The 20,880-nt window shown below is 44.3% G+C and overlaps 3 protein-coding genes across 3 annotated transcripts; 2 read left to right on the top strand and 1 right to left on the bottom strand.

The window, feature by feature from the left end:
* Nucleotides 1-3,739: 3,739 nt before the first annotated feature.
* On the bottom strand, nt 3,740-6,214 carry LOC139200491 (DNA-directed RNA polymerase I subunit RPA34-like). The gene is made up of 3 exons (XM_070829794.1): nt 6,082-6,214; nt 5,533-5,677; nt 3,740-5,120 (listed from the first exon to the last, which is right to left on the bottom strand). The coding sequence occupies exons 1-3, from the start codon at nt 6,155-6,157 to the stop codon at nt 4,334-4,336; spliced, it is 1,008 nt and encodes a 335-aa protein (XP_070685895.1). The 5' UTR covers nt 6,158-6,214; the 3' UTR covers nt 3,740-4,333.
* A 418-nt stretch (nt 6,215-6,632) lies between these two features.
* Nucleotides 6,633-9,306, top strand: irf2bp1 (interferon regulatory factor 2 binding protein 1). Its single transcript, XM_070829793.1, has 3 exons — nt 6,633-7,681; nt 7,852-8,192; nt 8,629-9,306. Exons 1-2 carry the CDS (start codon nt 6,669-6,671, stop codon nt 8,150-8,152), a joined length of 1,314 nt encoding a protein of 437 aa, XP_070685894.1. The 5' UTR covers nt 6,633-6,668; the 3' UTR covers nt 8,153-8,192; nt 8,629-9,306.
* Nucleotides 9,307-15,718: 6,412 nt separating this feature from the next.
* Nucleotides 15,719-20,190, top strand: foxa3 (forkhead box A3). Its single transcript, XM_070829835.1, has 2 exons — nt 15,719-15,950; nt 17,326-20,190. Exons 1-2 carry the CDS (start codon nt 15,879-15,881, stop codon nt 18,655-18,657), a joined length of 1,404 nt encoding a protein of 467 aa, XP_070685936.1. The 5' UTR covers nt 15,719-15,878; the 3' UTR covers nt 18,658-20,190.
* Nucleotides 20,191-20,880: the final 690 nt, after the last annotated feature.

Genomic DNA, 20,880 nt, shown 5'->3' with positions numbered 1-20,880 from the left:
GATTAGACGTCTCCCTGCCCCTCTACTGCTGCACTCAGGGTCTGATTCATTGCATCTTTCAGACTGAAACTGGGGTCATGGTCGCCGTTCAAACAGGAAATTTGAATGAGCAGACTCGTCTTTTCCACAAACACGATTATTTTGTGTTTAATGCATACAGGTGTACATATTCACACCTGCAGGCTGCACAGTGCAGCTGCACTCTAATGGAGGAGTTAGGGTTAAGTGCCCTCTCAAGGGCGCTTCAGCAGACATTGTTAAGGAAGTAGAGACCATTACTCATTCACTCCCTCCTACACTCATTTTTTTCCCCAGTAGGTGTGTGAATTTGAACCTGCTGGTCACCAACTTGCTTTTCTAAAAAGAAACCAATTATATTTTCTGTTCCTTGGAAACAAATGTAGGGAAGAAGGTGTAAATGACGGCCCAGTCATGCTGCTGTGCGCAGCGAAGAAAGAGAGAAACACAGAGAGAGAGGGGCAGTAATGGCGTGAATACACTGGGAGAAATTTAAATTCCATGACTGCGTCCTCCTGTGTACTTCAGATTAAATTTGGCTGATAGTAAACTCTGAATGTGATGGAAATGAGACGAGAATCCGACGCATCCTCTTGACCACACTACTGTGCGCACACACACACACACACACACACAGACAAGCTACTGATGCAACCACAATGAAAGATTCAGAAAATCGCAGAAACTGCCTAACAAGAGGCATAAACGTTATTCTGCTACAGACCTGGCCAACCAGCTCATGATTTATTCAGCTCATACAGTATTCTACTGGAGCAATAAGTGAGGGTTTCACTTAATGAACACCAGGTCTTTAGTGAATATTTAAATAAGTGTTGAGATTTCTGGTTCTCCAGAAAGAAAAAAAAAGAAAAACACTCTCTGGCCTCCTCTTCATTTCAGAGCGTAGACAAAGAGAGATTTAGAAACGCAAAATCGGTTTCCACCGAGACCGTCCCCTGAAAATATTTCAGCTTCAAAGCCTTGAGTCTCTCATTGTCGAGGCTAAAACCAATGTAACATCATACTAACCCTTCACCAGACATTTTCATTGAATCTTTGCTCTGAATGGCTGATCCACTCCTTTCTATTGTGGAGCACCGTGTTCAGATTTCAGCTCAGACTGAGTGCCAGAGATGTGAGTGGACATTTTGCAATGTGTTGCAATTCTGACTGTCAAAAGAGGCTGACAGAGCTACAGAGAAATGTTATTTACATTAGGAATCTGTTTACTTCAAGTGACTGTATTCCTTATGACACAGGGAGCGGGACCAAGCAGAAACAACGAGTGGCTGAGTGGTGAAGCCACGTGACTTAAGGTGTGTTCAGCTTGAATGGAAAGCAAATCTTTAAGGTGGTATGTTGCAAAACAAAAAAGAAAAGTTTATTCAGACAGGGCAGCGCAAATGTAGGCCAAGACGTGTCTGTTGAAAAAGCTTCAAAGAAAAAAAAAAGAGAGAGAAAGGTCTGGAGGGAAATAACAGAAAGAAATGGAGCCAGAATCTCACATCCACTGTGGATATATGTGATGTATGTGTTTCTGGTCCACCTCTGTATTGCTGCTGCATTGGTCAGTAATGAATAAAGCAGTTGTAACTGTGTGTGCAGACTGTATTTGACTATGGGTCAGCTTGGGTCTGGAGCTAATTTACAGATACAGTAATTGTGGGTAACGGATCAGATCTGGAACAAATCTTTGTGGGTGCAGGATTTGCAAAATGGGGCCATGCAGAATTTTATTTTTGTTCATTTCATAAACCACAGCACACTGATATCAGTGGAAAAACCTTCCTATTTCTTCCTTGCTGGTAATTATGTGACTGGATGTTCCATAAAGGAGGTAATACGTCTTAAGGAGGCACATTCTGCGTCGTGCCGGCTTGACCGACAGGTGTCTCCACCTATTAGAGTCAGCCATGGTGGTGCTCACTCACTGTGTTTCAGCTCCACCCTGGAGGTTTTTTTTCATTTGACAGTTCCAGAAAAATGTGATACTTGCAGTTTTTCTTTGTTCTTAATGGTATAATATGAAGTAACAGATATCATTTAAGGGACAGAATGAAATGTCATGTTACAGGTACAAGAAATATGTCAAGAAGATTTTGCCAACAGAGTAAAAACCATTTTTCATTTCACTGACTTTAAGCTGAAGCAGCTGCACACACACACACACACACACACACTTCCAGTTACACAGGCATATGCACCCATGCACTCAAGCCTACAGACTCTGGCTCTGACGCTGACACACACATTCAACATACCTGTGAGGATACACAGAAATCTGGCATTAGATGTGACTCACGGGGAAACGCTTGATCCAACATCTGACATCTGCGGCTCTCTGCTTTAATGGCTGCCTGTTAAACAAAAAAACAAAACAACTTGATGTCATGATGGTGAGCCAAGTCAAATTCAGTCAGTAGAAAACTATTTTAAAAAATCTCTTTGGCATGTAAAGGTATCATTCTTTTAAACTGCCATGGTTTTGTTCACTTTGGGTCTGGTTGACCCTTTGGAAGGAGTAAAGCCTGTAAAAAATGTGAATGCACACGTGAGGCTGGATCAATAAAGGCTTGCAGCATGCGCTGAGGGTTACTACAGATGGCGAGAGTGTGAGAGCACCAGAGGTGCCTGAGCTCATTAAGAAACAGGACCATACTCCGGTGCAGAGCAGGGAGAGGGGAGCAGTGAAGGGAGGGAGGAGGGGAGGATGCAGAGCCTGGACTGTGATTTTTCACCTGAGTGTCACTGAGATCTGACGACTGGCTGCCGTCGGAAAATGGAAACATTATAAATCCTTTCTTTGTGTGTGTCTGGACAGTAACAGAGGATCTGTGTTACTTTAGAGAAAATAAATGGCAGCATTTGAATATTCAGCTCAGAGTTTGCACAGAGGCTGCAGGCGGCTGCTCCTCAGGAAACAGGCTGGAGTGTGGCGCCATCTCCCTGTCACAAGTGCTCATTTCTCTGTTGCGTTTGATTGGAAGGAATTTGTGCTGGCGATGGATATGCACAGATTTATAGACTTGGGATTCACCAGTTTAGGTTTTTGACGTTATTATTTTGCACCGCCATGCAGGACTGTTTAAATATGACGAGCCAACAGACCACAGACATGAAGAGTTTCCTGCATAGTTTAAGTCACAGTTGGGTTGAACAGCCCCTGAAACGATCATCATGAAACTCTGGACCTACTTAAAGGAAGGTCAAAGTACAAAATCACTGATTTCAATGTGCATAGAATATAAGTTCATCAGATATTAAAAGCTTTTCTATTGCTGTGTTCAGGAAGAAACTTCCATTGCATCAAAACTGAACATCTGGTATTTATTAAAAGACTAATTTTGCTCCAATACCTTAATATGAACCTATAAACGGATTTAATTTGCAATACAGTGAATTGCCAAACTACTCCTACCGCTGCTCAGTCATAACATCATTTTGTAAATTTAAATTTCCACAGAGCAGACCGTCTAGTTAAATAAATAACTTTTGCCTTCCCCAACATGACCAAAAACATTTTTTAGACCATTAAAAAACAACCAATCTGTAAAACATTCTTATTGTTGCACAATTTAAAAGACACAGTTACAACATGAGCTCAAGTTTCATTCCTTCTAAAATCTCCTGACAGGACGATGTTGTGCCGTATGGGAACATTTGCATGGACATAAACAAGAAAAAAAAAACAGACACGTTTTTTCATTTTCATTTAATTTCCTTTAATCACTTTTGGACTTTGGTCTTTTGTAACATGTGTTTTCCTGCAAAACATTTCACCAATGCCTGTGACTCAGATCCTTAAAAACACGTTACGTGACAAAGAACCATTATTCTGTCTTTATATCACCTCGTTTTGTGAACCTGCTGCCAAAGAAGCGACGTTACCAGTCTGGTTGTGTAAATATGTACACAAACACAGCAACAGTGTGAGCGTAATCCCATAAAACCTACCACAATTTGACAAACGCTGGCAGGAAACGCACAAGTTCCCTCTATGTGCACTCTTGTTAGCCGTGTACTTAGATGCCTGCGGCTGCACACATTCTTTGTGTGTGAAACTGTCACTCTGAGCTCAAAATGATAGGAACATTGGCATCTACGACGCTGGGATGAGGCCATTTTATAATTCGTGTCCCTATTCAATTGATTCAGGATGTGTTTCTGAATACTTTGTCCTGCCAAGCCAAGTCTTTCATTATGCAATCCACCAATAAGATGGAGTAAATTAGTAGGTAACCTCCCCAATGGGTTCATGAGGTCAAAAAATAAACGAACAAATAAACAAAACATCAAACCACAAAGAAACTACAGACTAGTCATCAGTTTTGCTTTTCTTCTTCTTTTTCTTCTTTCCTGAGCCCTTTACAACATCACCATACTGAGTGTCTATTGGTTCACATTTCACTGTTATGTCTTCCTCCTTCACGCCTTCCTCCACCTCCTCTCGTTCTCTGTCCTTCTTTTTCTTCTTCTTCTTCCTCCTCTCCTCCAAAACATCACCCTCCATCATTACTTCTTCCTGAATTTCAGCTACAGGTTCCTCTTTCACTTGCACCAACTCCACCACCACATCATTTTGCTCCGTCTTTATTCGCTTTTCTTTCTTTTTCTTCTTCTTCTTTTTCCTCCCTTCCTCCTCCTCCTCCTCCTCCTCTTCGTCCTTCTGCCAGGTTTCTTCTATGAGCCGTTTGACTACCAGGGGGCGGAGAGTTGTAGACGAGGGCCCGAAGGCGGCTCCATCCGCCTCGCTCTCTGCCACGCAGGTCAGCGTGGGGGTCTTACTGCCGAAGGGGTGGTATCGCTGTTTCAGCCCCGGCGGTATGGAGGGTGCAGGAGCAGCAGGGATGACCTGAGGCGCCTGGTTGGCGCTGCTGTCTCCGAAGCTCTCATACACATTTAGAAGGCCGGAAAAAGCGGGGCCAAAAACCCCGGCATCTGACGCCTGCTTGTCACTGGTGAGCAGGCGAAGGTTTGCGGTACCGTGGGTGGACGCCAGGAGGCTGTAGACCTGCTGGCCACTCCCAGTGTTGGCTCCTCCTGCAGCAGTAGGAACCTTGAGGGTCTGGAGACCTGTGAGGGGCACCTGGATGCCTTTGAAACTGGATGGACATAACATAAAGTTAGATTCTTAATCAATAAAATGCTCCATCGCTCAGGATCTTTGCTAATTCAGCCTTATTTGGTCTGGCAAGACTAGTAGCTCATGATGGCTAACGTTATAACATTAAACTTTATTTACTGAATGATAACTTTATTGCTCTGTGTAACTGACTCGATGACTCTTATCTACTTGTCAAAGTTGTCACTGTTCAGCAAGTGTTACATAAACTCACTTTAATTTACTGGCACAATTTATGCAGCCTCAAAACAAAAAGGATTATTTTGTGATGTGAATATTTTGCTGTGACATCATGAAAGTGTGTGCAAAAGTACACAGACAAAAACTACCTGTGTGAAAATAAAGTTTGATGGTGACAAGGAAACACAGGAATGGAGAAAGACAGTACCCACCACTCTGGGTTAAAGCTGGCAGGAGCTTTAATGAGCCACAACTCATTCTTGTTGTTCTTCAGACTCTCTATAAGAGTGCTGCTGCAAGGCTCATGGCAGAAAGACACAAAGTCAGCAGGACACTGGTACCTGGTGGTCTTTTTATCTGTGGATCCGAACAGCACATCTTCATCACTTCATCCATAACATAACACCAAGCATCAGAAATACACTGAATTAACTGTCAGTACTAATATCACCATGCTTGTGTGTATCCTGGTATATGAAGCAGATATGTTAATTACTATGTTTAATGTAATCTCACCTTGGTTTAAATACTGTATGACCCACAGCCAAAGCTTTGAGTCAGAACTAAACTGATTACACATTCTACCTTAAATAAAGCTGAATTCATTACACATGACAATATTTTATTCTGCGTTAATGAGTGCAAGATTAAGAATAAATGCTTCTGATTGAAACCGCCTTCATTAAAGTTGGTCTACCTTAAAATACTAGCACACCAGCCGACCAACACCAGCTCTGTGCTACCAGTGCGCGTGGACTTACCCGTTTCTTTTGGCTCTGTCGGTGATCGATCGTCCGATTCATCTTCGCTCGATGAAGACGAAACGTCTCGTGGCATTTTTATGTTTTAAAAATAACCACAAATAACTCAAATTAAAAGTGCGCTTCCTCAAAACGCATGGCTACAGTGGACGCACATGTGTTGACACCACATGAACTGTGACCCGTATTGACTTCACTTCCGTGTCAGTTTGAGTTGTAGTTCCAAAACCAGGCATCGTGAATTAGCTTTGCATTGGCAAGACCAGGTTAGAGAACTACAACACCCACAATGCACCCCGTAGGGTTACGTAACGTTCCAGCGTCCGTCTGGGAGGCAGTTGACGGCAGTCAAGAGCAGGCCGAAGAGGGTAAACAAAACAAACATATGAAAAAAGGAGCGGAAACAACTCAAAAGTTTGATGTGATTTTATATCTGTAGAATGTGTAACGTTGTTCTAAATCGGTTTGAAGTCCGTTGAAGTAGAAAGTCGATAGTTAAGAGGCGGCGTGCACCTGTCAAAGATAAATAGGTTAACGCAGCTAACGTGTGCTAGCTGGCTGAAGCCGCTCAGGTTAGCTAGCCAGCCATGTCGTCCCCCTCCTCCTCCTCCAGGCGCCAGTGGTGCTACCTGTGCGACCTGCCGAAGATGCCGTGGACCGTGGTGTGGGACTTCAGCGAGGTGGTCTGCCGTGGCTGTGTCAACTACGAGGGAGCCAATCAGATTGAATTCCTCATAGCGAGCGCCAGACAGCTGAAACGGACTCACGGGATGCAGGATGGCAACGTCAGGTCACCTGGTCCCTCTCCCAATAAGCACGGCACATCTGGCAGAGGAGAGGCGGCGGCCGACGGAGGCAGGCCGCACAGCGACCGCTTCGACAGGGGAGGGAGAGGAGAGAGTACCGGGCCAGCTGTACGTGTGCCGCCGAACGGGCTGCACCGTGACGGGCAGCCGCCTCAAGAGGTGAACCGTCAGAGTCCCAGCAGCAGCCGGAGACCCATGCTAGGTGCTGCCATCCCTCCCAGTTTAGTTACTCAAAGCATTGCAGGGATTCCCCATGGGCTGCTTGCGGGCATGCCGGCCGGTCTGACCGCCAGGACAGCCCCCATGAGCAACCCCATGATCTTCCCTGCCCCGGTGCTGGCCGAGATGAGCCGCAGGCAGCTGGGGATAGGGATGGGGATCGCCCCTTTTATCACTCCGGAGCTGGAGCGAGAGCTCAGTTCATCCCAGAACCAGCAAAAGTTACAGACGCAGGTCCACACTGCTGTGGCTGGCAGCAGCAAGAGTACAGGACTCCCCTCTTCGTCCTCGTCCTTGGCAGGAGGCGTGAGCCAGACGAGCCCCAAGCCGGCCTCATCTCCGGCCAGGCAGCCACGTCCCCTCACCGCCAGGTCCGGAGGGGAGCCCCTGGGGTCCAGCACCTCAGCAGAGGCGGCCACTACCGCTGCAGCGTTACCCCACAGTGGTGCCTCTGAGCTCGGATCGGCATCGGCCGGCAACACCCATTCAACCGGAAACACTCTGTCCTGCACCCTGTGTCACGAGAGGCTGGAAGACACACACTTTGTTCAGTGTCCTTCAGTGCCAGGGCACAGGTTTGTGTGTTTGCATTTGTGAAAGTTTGTTTTTTCAGCTTTAAGTTCAGCTAAGTAAGTAATTCACACCAGCTGTTAAGGCTTTAATCATGTTATAGTAGTTATGTTTCACTGAAAGTTGTAATAAGCTTCTTCTTTGTTTCTTTCTTCTTTGTCTCAACCAAATTCAGGTTTTGCTTCCCCTGCACCAGAGTGTACATCCAGAGCCGCCACGGCGATGGAGAGGTGTACTGCCCCAGCGGAGAGCGCTGCCCGCTGGACAACTCTCCCAACAGTCCCCCATGGGCCTTCATGCAGGGAGAGGTCTCCACTATACTGGGCACTGCTGGAGCAGGAGCCGCATCAGCTGCTGCGTCCGGAGCCGGGAACGGGCCCGGAGCAGCGGGCGCGTCTTCGTCTGGGGCCGGCAGCGGAGCTGGCAGCGGAGCCGGAGGTGGAGACGTCACCGTCAAGAAGGAGAGAGAGACGTGATGTTGATTCTCAAGGAGACCAGGACCCAACACAGCAACAGGCAGGTCCTCAGACATCTGACCACCTGTAGTCTGAAGTCTCCCAGCATTTTGGATTGTGAGACCATTTTATAAGAAAGCATCTTAGTTTACTTGTTACTTGACAGCTTCAGGTTCTAAATGTGGACATTTGTGAACATTCATGTTACATATGTTTTTATTTAAACTGAATCAGCATTTGAATTAATATGTTATCAAAAATGGTGTCTTGAGTTATCGCTTCCCACTGTTTTGTTTTCCAGACATATTGGAATACAAATTGTGAAGAAACAAATAGATGCAGGTGGATGAAGTTCAGTGAGGCAGGAGGGATAAATGACGAATCAGACTTCAGAAATGTTAATGATTCTCAGTGCTCCACCAGGTTTTTCCTAATCTAGATCACACAGTTTTAGCGTTACTCTGTGTAATTAATTTCACTATTTTCTGTCACCCCAGAGTTGTATCGCACACCAGAAGGAGAAGTCTGCACTGGACCGCTGAGAAATCCAGAAGAGAAGCAACACAGCGACACACAGTTCACAGAAAGCTTCCATTACACAGGTCTTTACTCCACACCACCCAATTTTAACAACATTTCAACAATGTCAGACCTCACCAGATATATGGCTAAAGTCACAAAGACTACCTTCACACACATCATTACCTTTGTTCTTTTCTATGCTCGACTTTGCCAATTTTTTCCTAAATCCTACACAGTAGTTCTGGTGTCATTCATCACATTAAATTTCAAGCTCGACCTCACCCTGGAAAACAATCCCATGTCAAGTGTTCAGTCAGCAGAGATCTCGGTTTAATAACAATAACAACACAATGCTCCAAAGAGAGTCGCTGACATAAACATGAAAATGGCCTCCATGATATACTCTTGGAATCAGAAGTAGTTTTTGCAGAGTTAGTGCCAGCTGAAACAACTGTGTGTTTGTAGTCGTGCCCACATTAGCACAGCAGCACAACAGAAAGGCCGAAACACACAGACACCAGTTTTTAGAAAGATTCTCTCACTTTTCTACGAAACAAAAACTTTCAATCACATCACAATAATTTGAAAGATGCAGTAAAACACACTAAAATATTATAGCTGCAAATTGAATATGCACCTTAACAACCAACAGGACCACTGAAAATCCCTTTTTATTATAATTAAAAATATATATATATATATTATATGTCCTGTCAGTCAGTTCTTTAAATTATCAGCATTGGTAGCTTGTTCGCAGACCTAAAACAGGGACGTTTCTAGTTCCAAATTATCCCTCTCAAACTGGGAGAAAGTAGCCGAGGTCCAGTGTTTACTGCAACAGTAGCCTCGATATGGTGTTTGCACGGAAAACAAATCCAGACACAAATGTTGAAATACTAAAACAGCAGCCCCGGCTGCTCCATATCTTTCTTTTGTTGTTGCTGAACAAACTGTTGGCCGGCAGCGTGCGGCACGAGGTCACATGTCAGACTTATCACAGTCAAATCCAGGCTTGTCTGAGTCATATGTTGTGGACGAAATGCCATTTTCTCTGCCAGTGGTCGGACTGAATTAAATATTTGTGCTTCTACAAATACAATTTACATTAAAAACTGACAGGAAAGTGACAATTATGACACGTTAAATTTAAAAATACAGATTTGAATGTTTTTATCCTTTTGTGACTGAATCTGTGTCGTGACCCAATCATTTTCATTTGGAAAAAATATAAACCAGAACACCTAAACATGCGAGCCAACACGAGGCGGACAGAAGCGACGCTCCTCTGTGCGTCTGTGCTTTTGTTTTTCGTCAGCTTTACATACGGCTGACTCAGAGAAAGGAGAATGTTTGCTGTGTAGAAACAACCAGATCATCTGTCAAAGCATCGACCAGCCACACAGACTCTGTTTGTTTGACTGTATTTAAATGTTGCTTTCTTACAAGATCCAGCCCAGCCTACGCTTTACCCCGAATGTATATGAAAAGACATCTATTGATAGGCCTAGGACTATATTTTATACTAGAATGTTAAATGTTATATACTCTATAGATCTATAATAGTATGTATGTGCAATCCTTCGTCATAGTATATGCAACAGTTGGGAATATGTAATTTAAAACGGTTGTTTCATTTCTTAAAGGTGCAGCGTGTGTTGGATTTGGGGGGGATCTAGTGGCAGAATTGGAATATAATGTTTTCAGTTGTGTAAAATCCCTCAAAACTAACTAATCACAGTGCGCTCTTTAGCTTACAGTGAGCCTTTTCTATCTAAATATGAAGCCTGTTCACTCCCACAGAGTCTGCCATGTTTCTACAGTAGCCCAGAACGGACAAACAGGGGCATTCGTGTTTTTACATTGAAGTGGCAGCTTGATTGGCAGCGAATGCACCGTTTGGAAGAGAAACATTTTGATTTGTGACAAATGGCCGATTTATTTCTATTATTTAGCACAAGACAGAGCGAGCGGAGCACGAAACCCTGTGGGCCACCGTAGCTTTTCCCACACGCTTCGTCAGGGAGGGGTGAGCTGGTTACAATTTGCAACCTCACCACTAGATGTCCCTAAATCCTACAGACTGCACCTTTAAACCTTTAGTTTTTTTTTAAAGTGAGAATCCACCTAAAAGCAGAAATGTGCTTCTGCATCCCGAAAGGTTTTAAATTGTTCAACTTTCATATCATGTGACACTTTTTGGAGTCTGTATAGTAATCTGTAGTCTGTAAATCACTCTTATTTACAATGACGTTAATCTTAATCTGGATTCAAAGAAACCACCTCAGTCTGCTGAGTTTGCACAGGCGGTGGAGCGAATGTGGCCGACCACACACACCGTTTCACACTTTATTTCCCAGCTACTTAAAAATGTGCAGGGACTTCACGTTCCTCGATCAAACAGTCCCAGCGTTAGAATAATCTCACAGTTTTTCGGTGGATTCTCTCTTTGCGTGCAGAATGTGCTGCACTGTCAGTACAGACGCACAGACAAACCAAAGGTCATTTTTATGCCCAAACTGATGTTTCTGGATGTAAATGTTTTATGAGAAGAAATCTATGTTGCTATATTCCTTGGCCAGGTCTCACCCGGTTCTCTTCATCAAGCGGTTACAGTTTACAGGCCCGTGTGGCGACTGTACTAATGGGACGTTCCATATAAAAGTCTATAGTATTCAGCAAATACACACATAGGTTTTCTATACTGAGAGAATATCCCATAGATCAGGTCTGTTGTAGAGAAATATCTTTGAAGAAGTGGAATTTAAGTTTAATATGCACTGATACATCATGCAATCCCTTGTTAAGTGCCTTTTTAAAATGTTTACCGTCTGTTTGTGTGTCTGGGAACCTCAGGGGAAGTAGGAGTGCAATGGCTTTTTTTTTTTTTTTTTTTTTTTTTTATTGTCTAGTCGATGATTAACCTGAATCTGTTTCCCTGCATTCGCCATCAGACGGCTTTTTCTTTCATCCGAAGCCTTTGTAAAGTCGGCCGGCTGCTCACGGCCTCTCCTCACATCCCTCCTCTCTGCGCCGAGCTTCATTTTGTTCATCGTTAGATCTGTCGGTTTTATTGCAGCTTCGTGTACAAAATAGAAACCAGGAATAAATGGGATGGAAACTTGTCCTTGTGATTCTGCCTTTTTAAATGAGCTAAATGTCATAACGTGTCTAATCAAAACCCGTTCTGGTTGTTTTCTTAAACTTTTCATGACTTTTCTACACTCTAGGTGATGTTTTATTAATCCTAACGCAGGATGTTAGCCAACTAAAGTGATCTCGACATTTCTCATCCAGCTGAGTTGATCCTTCAAACAAAACTTATTGAAAAACACGATTTCACTGTAAATGATACAATCTCTATTTTACAAACTTTTATTTTATGAGCTTGTGCTGCACGGCCGAAGTCAGGAAACGACTTAAAGCGAAGGAAGTCACTTATCTGAAACAATCTTTTTAAAGTTTTAAATCCTGTACAAGTGTTTAACCTTGTACTGTGGGAGATGGTGTTAATTATTCAACTAAATATTAATGTTTAAACGCTGGTTTCTTACTTTAGAGCGCTGTACTCTTTCTAAAAACCAGAGGGACTGGAACACAGTAGGAGTGAACCACATGCTGCAGGACCAGAGCAGCCACGACGACTTGATTTAATAGCTTTGAATCCAGTTTAGTTCAATTCAGCATCGACTTTGACTTCTGACCACCAAACACACCTTCATTAGGAGCTCTGGTGCTGTGTAGTGACCACACGGTGGCGCTCTGACACTCTGCCTTGGTATTATTATGAGCTGCAGGATGATATCAGAGCCTGAGAGGCCTTAAAACATAAATAAGTTTTAGATCTTAAATCCAGTTCAAGAGTTAAAGTACCAAATGTGGAGTTATTTTAAAGACGCAGGCCGGTTTAAGTGATGAATCCCTAATGATGAGGATGAAGAACAGAGGGGGAGGAGGGGGAGGTTCATGTATTCCTCCCCACCGTCCGGCTGTCCCGCTCCTGGTAGGCCGATCTGTCGTTTCCTCCATTAGTGTGAGCGCACCACGGCCATTGTTAAACCAATTATAGAGGTGTTAATGGACGGCGGAGGCCCATTGGCATGAAAAACGGCCCGCAGAGAGAGGATGTGGCTAAATGTGTGTTGGGGAGAAATGGGACCTTAAAGGAGCATGACACCAATCACAGATGCTTATTAAGAGGCACGGCTGAAGCTTGGAGGCTCGTGAGAAATAAGCGAATAAACCAGGTTCAAGGAGCATCAAGTGAACGCACCTATCTATCAGAACACCTCCTGCTTGATCGATTTATTCTCTGATTGATTGGATATAAGCGTGGTGATTACATCCAGAACAGCAGTTTGATATTTTTGCAAAGCAACATGAATGTGATGCTGTGTTGGAAGTTCAGATTTCCCACTGGCACTTGAAGGCAGCAAAACTACAGTTTAAAATAAGACAAATATAGAATCACCCCTTTAATCTAACTTTAATCCACGTGTCTGCATGTGTGAATCTTCCCGAAGGACCTTTTGGTTCCTTGTGAAGTTGCTGATGAAAACCATAAACCAGAATAAAGTGCTCTGGGTGAGAGGCCCTTTATTCAGTCTTCCTCTGCAGGTTATAAAATCACTACATGTAAGTTTCTGTCTTTATAGTCCTTTCTTTTTGAATCATTACGACCAGAAGCTGGAGCTCAGACCGGACCAACCATGTATCCACAGCTGCAGCACCGTCCAGATGAACAAAGCTCATCTCTCTCTGGCCTAATTACATCATTACAGACGCGGAGGTGTGAGATCACTCCGCCTGTTAATCGACTTGACGGCGCTTTGCAAACAGGTGATAATGGCCGCGTCTTCACAGGTGATGGGCAGCACATAAACTAACCATCACACACGGAAATATGACGGCGGGAAACCAAAGAGTTTAGTGGGAAATATGGAGAAAGTCTGATTCTTGATTTATAAAATAAAAACACTCATTGTTACCAAATAAAACCAAACATGCGGATGTTTCTATGGAGGCCATCAGGAGGCGAATCACGCACCGTAAGAAGATGTAAAAAGGTAAAACTGGTCTTTTCCATTCAAACCCTTCCTCATATTTCTGGTGTATCTGCACGCGCTGGTGTCCCCTTCCTGTTACCTTCTCCTTATTTCTTCGGGATCTTTTCTCACAGTCTAATCCCGTCGACCTCCCGCCTGCGCATCAATTACATGTCCATTGACTGGCCATTAGGCAGAGGCATTGACATTCACAGGCCTCCGTCTGCTCCGAGGCCGATGTGTATTCCACAACACAGGAGTCCGGCCTCATGCATCACACCAGGATTACATTATTTATTGTATTTCTCCGTGGCGTCTCTCTGGAGGAGATACAAAAAACATAATGTCCAGTAAACTCTCAGGGAAGGAGCTCTCTCAGGCGGCCGAGACACGTTTACGCACAGATTGCGCACAACACATAGTGAGGAATCCGGGATTAAAACACGTCAGGACTGAGTGGATCAAACACAATCTGATTGTTCAAATGACACAGAAATAAAATGGAATAAAACATCCAACAATAAAAGATAAACACGGTCACAATAAGAATAAACCAGAGATCATGTGTAGGGAATAAAACAGACTTTTGAGAGGAAAGTTCTGCAGCAAAGCTGAGAGGCCCTGAGTGCTGAACCAGGTCTCCTTTGGTCCTGGACCAGAATTTAGGAGGTTCTGAGGCTCAGCAATTCAGCAAAATAACCAGGAGCTGAACCATAAAATGCTTTAAAAGGTGATCGTTAAAGTCTTTCATTCTAAAATGTTGTAGTAACCAGTGAAGAGGCTGGAAGAGGAGAGACATGATCTAAGAGGCTCCTATGGTTGATAAAACATGATGAAGGGGGGGGGGGTCCTGTGTCCTGTGTGTTTTTATAACAGTAGTTAGACTTTAAATCTGTGTCACATAATAAAACATGTGAAATCTTAACCAGGTTCGGAACCGTTTCACCACAAACTGGTGCCATTTTTACCTTCTTAAACTGATCTTCTTTACCATGTTGGTTCGCTTTAATCAGTCCAGGAAGGTTTCTCAGTGAGCTGAACTGTCATGACTCTGATTAGGATCTCAGATGTTCTGATTGTCCTCTTTAATAGTCAAATTTATTCATGATTGTGGTTTTTGTTTTTTTCGTGATCATCAGGGGGAACATTTGACTATCAACCCCCAGAATCTGAAATAAGTCTGGGCTCTTACAATTAAACCCTCAGAGAATGTGTTAAAAGGTCCACAGCCCGAGAAGTGATAGCCGAGGGAATTAACGACTTTGACGCCCCTCACACACACACACACTCACACACACACACACACACACACACACACACACACACACACACACACACACACACTGTCTGGGCCATTTAAGTATTCCAAACTAGTATTTTCTGCAAAATGATGTTGATCAAGTGACTTTTTCAAACGTGTTGCAATTTTCTTTCTCCCAAAAATGAGACGTTATTCAAGAATAAAAGTTGAAAGAGGACGAAATTACTGCATTTTGGATTAAAATCTCTCTTCTGCTTTCAGAACAAACGCCTTCAGTTAGATAATTAACTTTCAGCCCTTTACACCACCCCGCTTTAAAAAGATCCTCTCCGCTTCGGCACCGGAGGATCTTGAGACCGTGTCTCGCCCGGGTGGCCCCGGTGCAGCCCCCGGGCCAATATACAGCACGCCAGGGGGCCACAGAGGCCTTTTTGCGGGGCCCTTCCTGGATCCCGAGGCGGGGCGGGACTCGGCAGCACTTTATAAGAGGAGGACGCGCAGGTTTCTCTACTGTATTTGCTGCACCTCCGCCCGCCGCGCTGCGTCCCGGACAGGAACACACACACAAAACGGGGCCAGAGGAAGAAGTCAACATCTGCTGAGCCATAACAAGATTAGTGTTATGAAACAATGGGTGACTGACAAATAAGAAATATTGACTTTACTATTCTCCCAGGAGCCGCATCACTCTCTCAGTTTTACGTTTTTGACTCGTTTTTTTTTTTTTTTTTGTGAGATTGATTTTCTCTTTCTTGGCGAAAAGAAGACAATTTTCTGCTCGGATTTTTTTCTTCTTCCAGAAAGCAAACAGCTTTGCGAAGGATTTTATATATTTTGATTTTTTTTTTTAATAATAATAGAAGTATTTTCTAAAAAATCCGGCCATAGATAAGAGTTTCTCCTCCAAAGACTTGTGTTGGGGATGTTGAGCTCTGTGAAGATGGAAGCCCATGATCTACCAGAGTGGAATACTTTCTACAGCGAGGCCAGTGAGGTAAAGACACGTTCACTCACCAGCATGCTGCTTATTATTAACAACACTAACAATAAATCAGTCTTTTTTATTTCCTTCTGTTGTGAGCAGAGACATGTGTGAGGGTTTTTTTTTTTTTTTTGGACGAGAAAAAGAACAAACTAAATTCTATTTGCGCACATTTTCTGCACGACTCCGAGAGAAAATAAGATGTGATCCTGTGATAGATGATAAAAGAATATTTTAAAAGCTTTTAAATTAAATCTTAAGCTCCTACGGAAATACTGTAGGAGAGTCATAAGAATTTAAATAACCTTAAATATGATAGATTAAGATTAAGTATCGAAGCGCACCTATAATATAAGAAATACCATCAGGAGAAAGAGGCACAAATATTTCATGCTTTCTTATGTAAAAACCCCAAACGGAGAATTATAGAAATATTATTGACAAAAAGACAAAGACAAGCAACTCGCAACCACCAAATTATCACTTCGTTTTTACACGTTAATTCCAATCATTGACACGAACAGATGGAAATAAATATAATCCTAAATATTCTGCTTCTAACTTGCTCACCAAATAATTTTTTTCCAAAGTTATTTGCTCATCAATAGTCTCTCTCTCCCTTTGTGTCCCCGCAGCCGCTCAAGTGTTGCGCCAATTCAGGTGTAAATGTAACAAGAGGTTTTTTCTCACTAATTCAATTAGCGTTAATTCCATCAGCAGCTTCAGTTCTCACCCCGCGTCGACCTGATGAAATTACCGAGAAGACACACTCTGATAATATTTAACCAACGACCAGTGAGCGGGCCGAGATACTTCCTATCCCCCGTGGATTCTGGTTTTTCCCCCGTTTAAACACTTTTGCTTTACGCCAAAGGCTTTTTTGAGATTCCCAAAAAATATTTGGGAAATTTAACACGAAATTATTCATCTTCACCAAACACAAGAAAAGTCAGGACAGGATATAATGAGATTCCTCCAGGTGAATGAGCTGAAATGGACATTTGGTTCACTCGTTTTTTCCACAGAAGCGGTGGAGGAGGCCGTCTGAGCCGAGAGGCACCATGACGCGCTTTTTACGCATTTTCAGGTTAACATGGCCGTGTGAAATCCATGTCCTCTCTGCGCGCACTGAGAGCCTCATTGTGCATTGATAAGGAGTCACTTCTTAAATGCAGAGTGAACCCGTTTTGCTTTCACATTGAAACATTCATTTTAGTGCCAGAATGTGAATTAATCTCAAGTAAAAACTACAGAACTTTTCCCCCTAAACGCTAGAAATTAAATGGTCATGATTATATTTATCTGTAACTGTTGTTGCTTGTATGTCATCTGATGTGCTCCTCTGTGTTCCTGTGAATAACCAGATGTTGCTCCTCTTTGCCTCCAGATGTATTCCTCTCCCAGCACCATGAACTCTGGTCTGGGCTCCATGGGCTCCATGGGCACCATCAACAGCTACATCAACTTGAACCCGGCCACCGCCTCCCCTGCAGGCATGAACATGGCGTACACCGGCTCCAGCCTCAGCAGTTCTCCGCTGGCCTCCATGGGCTCCGGGTCCAGCCACATGTCCCTCTCCCCGGTGGCCTCATCCCTCACCTCGAGCTCTCTAACCCAGCTGGGCCCCGCTGCTCCGGGCTCGCTGAGCTCCTTGTCCCACTACCAGAACATGGGCCAGTCCATGAGCCAGCTGGGGTACGCCTCCACCGCGACCCTGAGCCGGGCCGGACCCAAGGAGATTCCCCCGAAGCCCTACCGACGCTCCCTGACCCACGCTAAGCCACCGTACTCCTACATCTCCCTCATCACTATGGCGATCCAGCAGAGCGGCAGCAAGATGCTCACCCTGAACGAGATCTACCAGTGGATCATGGACCTGTTCCCCTACTACCGAGAGAACCAGCAGCGCTGGCAGAACTCCATCCGCCACTCACTCTCCTTCAACGACTGCTTTGTGAAGGTGGCTCGCTCGCCGGACAAGCCGGGAAAAGGTTCTTACTGGACTCTGCACCCGCAGTCAGGCAACATGTTTGAGAACGGCTGCTACCTGAGGCGCCAGAAACGCTTCAAGATCGAGGACAAGCTGGCGAAGAAAGGAAGCAAGAGCCAGGAGGGGGGCTCGGGGAAAGGAGGCCATAATGGAGATCATCTGATGGAGGACCGCAGCCCCACAGGAGGGTCAGAGGGAGCCGACTCTGCCCACTCAGACAACTCCCACCCAGGCTCTACAGATGACCCGCCGCACCCCAGAAACTCCCTGGTTCCACTAGACTGCCCTCCGCTGTCCTCCTCACACCTCCACAGCCCACCCGTCTCCCTGCCTCCATCCTCCTCCACCTCGTCCTCCATCCCTCCATCCTCTCTGTCCCTCTCAGCCACCTCCTCCTCCAACCCACTCCTCCACTCCCAGTCTTTAGTGGGTAGCGCCCACCTCCTGCCCAACGCCATGCAGCAACACATGGACCTACAGAGTGACGCCCTCAAGTCCCTGGACCCCCACTACAACTTCAACCACCCCTTCTCCATCACCAACCTCATGTCCAACGAGCAGAAGATGGACCTCAAGTCCTACCAGGACCAGGTGATGGCCTACAACAGCTACGCCAGCAGCTCTCCTGTCGGAGCCAAGCAGATCTACGACAGCCCAGGGCCGGCCGCCATGGACACAGGCGCTTACTACCAAACTCTGTACAGCCGCTCGGTGCTCAACGCCTCCTAATATGGACACTCACCCCCCCCACACACACACACACACACACACCTGTCTGTAGAGGTGAGCCAAGATGGAAACTTCTCTTCCTCTCTGCCTTTTTTTTTTTTTTAAAATGGACACCCAAAGCTCTCGTTATCTTCTTTCTTTCTCTCTGCCTCTCTGGCTCACGTCCAGCGGCCTTGGAAGAGACTCACATCTAAAATGGCCGCCGTGTTTGAGGGGGGAAAAGAGGGTTGTTGTTTTTTTTTCTCCAACTCTGACGAAGAAGGAGGCTGGTTGGTTACATGGATGAGATGTCTTAACTGATGATGAAGGCTTTTGACTCGTCTGCGTGTAAGTCAATAGAGAAGCCAGATCCTGTCTTCGCCTGTTGCGAAGATGAGTCCTGCACGTGGCGATATTGGCTTTGTACAAAATGTAAATAGAGGTACTGTGGGGGGAAAAGGATATTTGCATTTATTTATGAAGGGAAAAAATTTTAATATATCTTGTATAGCGCTCTGTTGACCGGTTACAACCCAAATGTGGGTTTTTTAAAACCCAAAGACAAAGAGAAGGAGGCGAGTTTCAGGTTACTGCTTCAGGCAGGTGTTACTGCAGTGGGAAACTTTTTTTTTTTTTTTTTTTTTTTGAGTGTGTGTGTGTGTGTTACGCTAGCATTTCACACTACGTTCTGTCATTTCGGCCAAGTCAGGCACCCGTCAATGTAAATGTAGCTCAAGAAGTCGGTAGTTTCCCCGAGAAAAAATGGTTTGTTATTTTGATATGAAGAAAAGCCATTTTGTCCTTTGAGGAAACAGAAGTTTAAAAAAAAAAAAAAAAAAAAAAAAAACCTTCTGCAGCCAGAAGGAAAGAAGCAAAGCAACTGTGGTAAAAACCAAAAAAAAAAAAAACATGTTTATCGCGTTTATGTTTTTCTTTTATTCGTTCATCACTTCCTGTTGTTACCTATACGAGAGCATTAAAACCAAATGCTTCTTGACAGACTGTAACATTTTGAATATCTGATAGCTGGTGAGGTGCATGGGTGAGTTTAGTCAGTTACTACAACAGTGGATGGGAGGAGAGATGCACTATGGGAGAATTTACATACAGTACTTTGCACTATGGAGCTCCCACTGGCCAGGTGGGCTGATAGTGTGTGTGTTTGTGTGTGTTACAACAATACTTAGGAACACCCCCTTACACTGTCAATGCATCGGCTCAATGGGATCAGTGTAACAATGTCAATGGGTGTTGAATAACCCAGGCTGTCCAAAAAGTGCCTTTTCTTCAAATGACTGCTGATCTGATAAGAGATCAATGCATCGACGATCTATTGAAGGATTATTCTGACAAACAGCAGAGGACGCAGAAGTTTCAGGTCATATGATGTCCTTTGTGGAGCATATTTTAGTTTCAAAGAGAAATGTCTTATTTAAGCTATGTTGCTTTTCAAACTTTGAAAGTGTGCTGATATAATATATTGTTTTTTTGTTGTTGTTTCTGTTGGTTTAAATGTGATTAAGATGATTCCTGTTTCATTTTTCTTATTAAAAAGGCAAAAATGTGGGAAGAAATGGTTCATTTGTTGTTTTTTTTTCCTCCATCACGCAGGAAGTGGTAGCGGCCAGTGTGGACCTGAGCTCAGTCAACAGTAAATCAAACGCTGAATGCGGTTTCACTTTACATTCAGTGTTAAATTAGGATTTTTTTTTTTAAAGGGATTTCTCTTACAAAATCATAAAAACAGACCAATTTCAGGATTTCACATGCAAAAATTTAATAAATCCCACTTAAAGCAAGGTTTAGTCATTTTCCAGACATGCTCTGCAGGAAATGATTCCTAACAAACATTTTCAATAATCAGTCAGTGAAACAAATGCTGCGACAACAAAGTACCCTTGTTAAAACCACGCAGCATTGCTGACAGGACCTCGATGACTCGTCCCGGTCAATCAATCCATCACGACTCTTTTTCCACCTGGCTGACGAGGCGCTGCTGCAGGAATAGCAGCGTCTTGTTGAAACAGCTCCTGACCAAATGACTGTGGTGTGTGACATGTAGGACTGTTAGACTAAACAGGACTGGATCACACTGAGAGCCTCAAAGCAGACCTCTGCACAGCCCATCGGCCCGGGCGGCACACACACACACACACACACACACACACACACACACACACACACACACTGTGAGACCACTCCAAAAACTACTGACCTGCCTCTGACCCTGCACAAGAAAAACTA

Source organism: Pempheris klunzingeri, chromosome 4 (genome assembly GCF_042242105.1).
Source record: "Pempheris klunzingeri isolate RE-2024b chromosome 4, fPemKlu1.hap1, whole genome shotgun sequence".
Taxonomy (NCBI): domain Eukaryota; kingdom Metazoa; phylum Chordata; class Actinopteri; order Acropomatiformes; family Pempheridae; genus Pempheris; species Pempheris klunzingeri.
This window is presented reverse-complemented; position numbering and strand designations above follow the sequence as displayed.

Coding starts and splice junctions, on each gene's coding strand:
- LOC139200491 (XM_070829794.1), bottom strand. CDS start 6,157: ATGCCACGAGACGTTTCGTCTTCATCGAGCGAAGATGAATCGGACGAT. Junction 5,678..6,081: donor GACAGAGCCAAAAGAAACGG/GTAAGTCCACGC, acceptor TCGGATCCACAG/ATAAAAAGACCACCAGGTAC. Junction 5,121..5,532: donor GCCAGCTTTAACCCAGAGTG/GTGGGTACTGTC, acceptor ATGTCCATCCAG/TTTCAAAGGCATCCAGGTGC.
- irf2bp1 (XM_070829793.1), top strand. CDS start 6,669: ATGTCGTCCCCCTCCTCCTCCTCCAGGCGCCAGTGGTGCTACCTGTGC. Junction 7,682..7,851: donor CCTTCAGTGCCAGGGCACAG/GTTTGTGTGTTT, acceptor AACCAAATTCAG/GTTTTGCTTCCCCTGCACCA.
- foxa3 (XM_070829835.1), top strand. CDS start 15,879: ATGTTGAGCTCTGTGAAGATGGAAGCCCATGATCTACCAGAGTGGAAT. Junction 15,951..17,325: donor TCTACAGCGAGGCCAGTGAG/GTAAAGACACGT, acceptor CTTTGCCTCCAG/ATGTATTCCTCTCCCAGCAC.